The sequence below is a fragment of the Drosophila kikkawai genome, unplaced genomic scaffold, assembly GCF_030179895.1.
Source record: "Drosophila kikkawai strain 14028-0561.14 unplaced genomic scaffold, DkikHiC1v2 scaffold_131, whole genome shotgun sequence".
In the NCBI taxonomy this organism is placed as follows: Eukaryota; Metazoa; Arthropoda; class Insecta; order Diptera; family Drosophilidae; genus Drosophila; species Drosophila kikkawai.
Window position 1 is genome coordinate 309,440 of NW_027222462.1, and position 5,829 is coordinate 315,268.

At 32.8% G+C, this 5,829-nt stretch overlaps 1 protein-coding gene across 2 annotated transcripts; it reads right to left on the bottom strand.

Annotated features, from left to right (window-relative positions):
• Positions 1 to 850: 850 nt before the first annotated feature.
• On the bottom strand, positions 851 to 1,602 carry LOC138929328 (uncharacterized). Of its 2 annotated transcripts, XM_070288773.1 has the most exons (4): positions 1,366 to 1,602; positions 1,289 to 1,305; positions 1,058 to 1,226; positions 851 to 997 (listed from the first exon to the last, which is right to left on the bottom strand). In XM_070288773.1, the coding sequence occupies exons 1-3, from the start codon at positions 1,558 to 1,560 to the stop codon at positions 1,073 to 1,075; spliced, it is 366 nt and encodes a 121-aa protein (XP_070144874.1). In that variant the 5' UTR covers positions 1,561 to 1,602; the 3' UTR covers positions 851 to 997; positions 1,058 to 1,072. The 2 variants fall into 2 exon arrangements, with proteins under 2 accessions (XP_070144874.1, XP_070144873.1); XM_070288772.1 differs by having other exon boundaries at positions 851 to 1,226.
• Between the last annotated feature and the right edge of the window lie 4,227 nt (positions 1,603 to 5,829).

Genomic DNA, 5,829 nt, shown 5'->3' on the forward strand with positions numbered 1-5,829 from the left:
AATTGTAAATTTGTAAACAAAAAGTTCACAACTGCGCTTATAATGCATGTATCCACGGCAGAATTTGAACTTATATTAGTTTTTAGAAGTCTAATACATTTGCATACTCAATTGTAAATTTGTAAACAAAAAGTTCACAACTGCGCTTATAATGCATGTATCCACGGCAGAATTTGAACTTATATTAGTTTTTAGAAGGCTAATACATTTGCATACTCTATTGTAAATTTGTAAACAAAACGTTCATTACTCAGCTAATAATGTATGTATCCACGGCAGAATTTGTACTTATATTAGTTTTTACACGGCTTATACATTTGCATACTCAATTGTAAATTGTAAACAAAAAGTTCATAACTCAGCTAATAATGCCTGAATCCACTTCAGAATTTATATTTATATTAGTTTTTACAATGCTAATACATTTGCATACTCAATTGTAAATTTGTAAACAAAAAGTTCACAACTGCGCTTATAATGCATGTATCCACGGCAGAATTTGAACTTATATTAGTTTTTAGAAGGCTAATACATTTGCATACTCAATTGTAAATTTGTAAACAAAAAGTTCACAACTGCGCTTATAATGCATGTATCCACGGCAGAATTTGAACTTATATTAGTTTTTAGAAGGCTAATACATTTGCATACTCAATTGTAAATTTGTAAACAAAAAGTTCACAACTCCGCTTATAATGCATGTATCCACGGCAGAATTTGTACTTATATTAGTTTTTAGAAGGCTAATACATTTGTATACTCAATTGTAAATTTGTAAACAAAAAGTTCACAACTCAGCTAATAATGCCTGAATCCACTTCAACTTATGCCAACTTTATCTCGCCCCAACTTCGACTGATTAAAACAAATTAAATTGAGACGTTCCGTTTCTACTTTGACGTACATGTCGAAACACTACTATTGAAACATCTTCAATCAATACGCATAAAAATTCATAGAGCTGACCTTATTCCTATCTTCTCCTAAAAATTTTAGGCTAAAATTTGAATTCAAAATTAGTTGAGAATCAAAAAGAAGTGATGACTTTTAAACAAACCAGTGAGTTCAAAAATTATGTCGGATAGTTGGTCGCTTCATCCTCGTCGGTCACGCTGTCAACGGATCTGTATGAATGCAGTTCTCCAGCGATTTGACTTTGAATAAGGAAATTCAAACTATCTACGTCCTTATTCTTCCCGGCGAACTTTATCTCGCCCCAACTTCGACTGATTAAAACAAATTAAATTGAGACGTTCCGTTTCTACTTGGACGTACATTATTACCTTACCTTATTCCTATCTTCTCCTAAAATTTGAATTCAAAATTAGTTGATAATCAAAAAGAAGTGATGACTTTTAAACAAACCAATCGAACTGGGAACTGAATCCTCTTGAATTGGAATGGAAGATCTGTTGGAATAATCGGAATTCGTGGGATAAGAACTTCTTCTCCTTTAAATTTTCCCTTGATGATAGTCGCTTGAATCACGTTGTTCATTAGTTTCTTAACGGACAACCGAGTACCGTTGCATAATCTCGGATGATTTAGATTCCGCAGCATTATAATAATCAATCCCACCTTTAGTTGCAAATTATGCGGCGGAGTTCCTGGCACATCCAGTGAGTTCAAAAATTCTGTCGGATAGTTGGTCGCTTCATCCTCGTCGGTCACGCTGTCATCGGATCTGTATGAATGCAGTTCTCCAGCGATTTGACTTTAAATAAGAAAATTCAAACTATCTACGTCCTTATTCTTCCCGGCGAACTTTATCTCGCCCCAACTTCGACTGATTAAAACAAATTTAATTGAGACGTTCCGTTTCTACTTTGACGTACATTATTACCTTACCTTATTCCTATCTTCTCCTAAAATTTGAATTCAAAATTAGTTGATAATCAAAAAGAAGTGATGACTTTTAAACAAACCTTTCGTTGGATTGACAAATTTTTTTGACTTGAAATTAGTGGAGAGCGATCTGATAAACAATATTTTTTGTTTTGTTATCCGGTGCAAAAATGAATAATGATGACGGCTTTCCCACACGCAAACAGGCTACGTATAGCTGGCCATGTGAAAAACATGGATATTCCAGATTTATCCCGCAGACTTCCAACGATTGGCCTTGCGATTTATTGATTGTCATCGCAAATGCCAATCGAACTGGGAACTGAATCCTCTTGAATTGGAATGGAAGACCTGTTGGAATAATCGGAATTCGTGGGATAAGAACTTCCTCTCCTTTAAATTTTCCCTTTATGATAATCGCTTGAATCAAGTTGTTCATTAGTTTCTTAACGGACAACCGAGTACCGTTGCATAATCTTGGATGATTTAGATTCCGCAGCATTATAATAATCGATCCCACCTTTAGTTGCAAATTATGCGGCGGAGTTCCTGGCACATCCAGTGAGTTCAAAAATTCTGTCGGATAGTTGGTCGCTTCATACGTCCTTATTCTTCGCGGCTAGTATTGCCCGTTCACTAATCCAATCGAGATTTGTATAATTTTGTGCTATGTCGGGAAACACCTTTGTGATGAGTTCCTCTTTTGTTGAATAATTTCACGTTTAGTTGCAGTAAAAATTGCACAGCGGTTATTTAGTTCAACTTCCGAATCACCAATGAAATAGATCTGAAGGAATTTATGATCTTTGTTTTGTGGTGGTAACAAAGCGCCCGCTCGGTGGTGAATTTGCCCTTGAATCTGAATGTTGGGATGCAATTTTGAAAAAATGTGATAATAAAGAGACGCCATTACCTTATAACTTGGATTGTAGCCTGATTGTTGAACAACCTCGGCTCCAAAAGACGTCATTTGAAAGCATCCGTTATATTTTTGTGCAAGCTTCAGGAAACTGTATGATTGGGCTGAGTTTCCATATAGTAGCGAGTACAAAGGCTCTGGTGGATGAGCCAAAACGGGCAATTTAATTTTGCCACCTGCACAGCATAAGCCGGGGGTTTCCAACCGAAACTTCAATGCATTACAATGCTGACATACAACAGATAATGAACCAATAACAACGCACGTAAGATCCTTGTAGGATGTTTCAGGATTGTATGCGAATGCAGCGCGATTCAAGTTTTCATTTGCGACTCGTCTTCCTCTATTATTTTGTCGGGCTTGAGGTGGTCTTTGTGCAGCGCGAAGCTGTGCCATTTGGGCACGTATCGATGCATTTATTTCTGTACGTTCCTCTTGCGTCCGACTATTAAGGAAATTCTGATTATTTATTGCATTGCGAGAACGCCGCCCAAGATTTGATCGTCTAACAGCAGGCATTACTTCCAATTGTTTAAGCTCACTTTGGTAATGCTTCGTTAGCTCGATTTTTTTGTTTAAATATTTTTTTACCGAGTTCATTGATACACAATTTCAACGCAGCTATGATCTTTGTAAGGTGTTTCAGAATTTTACATACAACAGTGTGTCCATCTGTTGAGCCGCTAGCGACCTTTCCGAAAGGACTTTCCAAAATTTTCTTATGCTATAACCTTCTTCTGGCAATTACAAAAAACTGAAAAGAAAATTGAGCCAAATCGGCCCAGCCGTTCTCTTGTGATTTGATCCCTAACATTTTTTGTCTCCATTTTTATATATATAGATTAGTTTTTACACGTCTAATACATTTGCATACTCAGCTAATAATGTCTGTATCCACTTCAGAATTAGTATTTATAATAGTTTTTACTCGGCTAATACATTTGCATACTCATTTGTAAATTTGAAAACAAAAAGTTCACAACTCAGCTAATAATGCCTGATTCCACTTCAGAATTTATATTTATATTAGTTTTTACACGTCTAAAATTGTAAATTTGTAAACAAAAAGCTCACAACTCAGATAATAATGCATATATCCACTTTAGAATTTATATTTAAATTAGTTCTTACAATGCTAATACATTTGCATACTCAATTGTAAATTTGTAAACAAAAAGTTCACAACTCCGCTTATAATGCATGTAACCACGGCAGAATTTGTACTTTTATTAGTTTTTAGAAGGCTAATACATTTGCATACTTTATTGTAAATTTGTAAACAAAAAGTTCACAACTCAGCTAATAATGCATGTATCCACGGCAGAATTTGTACTTATATTAGTTTTGACACGGCTTATACATTTGCATACTCAATTGTAAATTGTAAACAAAAAGTTCATAACTCAGCTAATAATGTCTGTATCCACTTTAGAATGTGTATTTATAATAGTTTTTACACGGCTAATACATTTGCATACTCAATTGTAAATTTGAAAACAAAAAGTTCACAACTCAGCTTATAATGCCTGAATTCACTTCAGAATTTGTATTTATATTAGTTTTTACACGGCTAATACATTTGCATACTCAATTGTAAATTTGTAAACAAAAAGTTCACATCTCAGCTAATAATGCATGTATCCACGGCAGATTTTATATTTAAATTAGTTGTTACAATGCTAATACATTTGCATACTCAATTGTAAATTTGTAAACAAAAAGTTCACAACTCAGCTAATAATGCCTGAATCCACTTCAGAATTTATATTTATATTAGTTTTTACACGTCTAATACATTTGCATACTCAGCTAATAATGCATGTATCCACGGCAGATTTTATATTTAAATTAGTTCTTACAATGCTAATACATTTGCATACTCAATTGTAAATTTGTAAACAAAAAGTTCACAACTCAGCTAATAATGCATGTATCCACGGCAGAATTTGTACTTATATTAGTTTTTACACGGCTTATACATTTGCATACTCAATTGTAAATTGTAAACAAAAAGTTCATAACTCAGCTAATAATGTCTGTATCCACTTTAGAATGTGTATTTATATTAGTTTTTACACGGCTAATACATTTGCATACTCAATTGTAAATTTGTAAACAAAAAGTTCACATCTCAGCTAATAATGCATGTATCCACGGCAGATTTTATGTTTAAATTAGTTCTTACAATGCTAATACATTTGCATACTCAATTGTAAATTTGTAAACAAAAAGTTCACAACTCAGCTAATAATGCCTGATTCCACTTCAGAATTTATATTTATATTAGTTTTTACACGTCTAATACATTTGCATACTCAGCTAATAATGTCTGTATCCACTTCAGAATTTGTATTTATAATAGTTTTTACACGGCTAATACATTTGCATACTCAATTGTAAATTTGAAAACAAAAAGTTCACAACTCAGCTAATAATGCCTGAATCCACTTCAGAATTTGTATTTATATTAGTTTTTACACGGCTAATAAATTTGCATACTCAATTTTAAATTTGTAAACAAAAAGTTCACATCTCAACTAATAATGCATGTATCCACTTTAGAATTTATATTTAAATTAGTTCTTACAATGCTAATACATTTGCATACTCAATTGTAAATTTGTAAACAAAAAGATCACAGCTCAGAAAATAATGCATATATCCACCTTAGAATTTATATTTAAATTAGTTCTTACAATGCTAATACATTTGCACACTCAATTGTAAATTTGTAAACAAAAAGTTCATAACTCAGCTAATAATGCCTGAATCCACTTCAGAATTTATATTTATATTAGTTTTTACACGTCTAATACATTTGCATACTCAATTGTAAATTTGTAAACAAAAAGTTCACATCTCAGCTAATAATGCATGTATCCACCTTAGAATTTATATTTAAATTAGTTCTTACAATGCTAATACATTTGCATACTCAATTGTAAATTTGTAAACAAAAAGTTCACAACTCAGCTAATAATGCCTGAATCCACTTCAGAATTTATATTTATATTAGTTTTTACACGTCTAATACATTTGCATACTCAATTGTAAATTTGTAAACA

Bases quoted from the DNA above. Each gene is read 5' to 3' on its own strand.
- LOC138929328 (XM_070288773.1), bottom strand. From the start codon at position 1,560: ATGCTGCGGAATCTAAATCATCCGAGATTATGCAACGGTACTCGGTTG.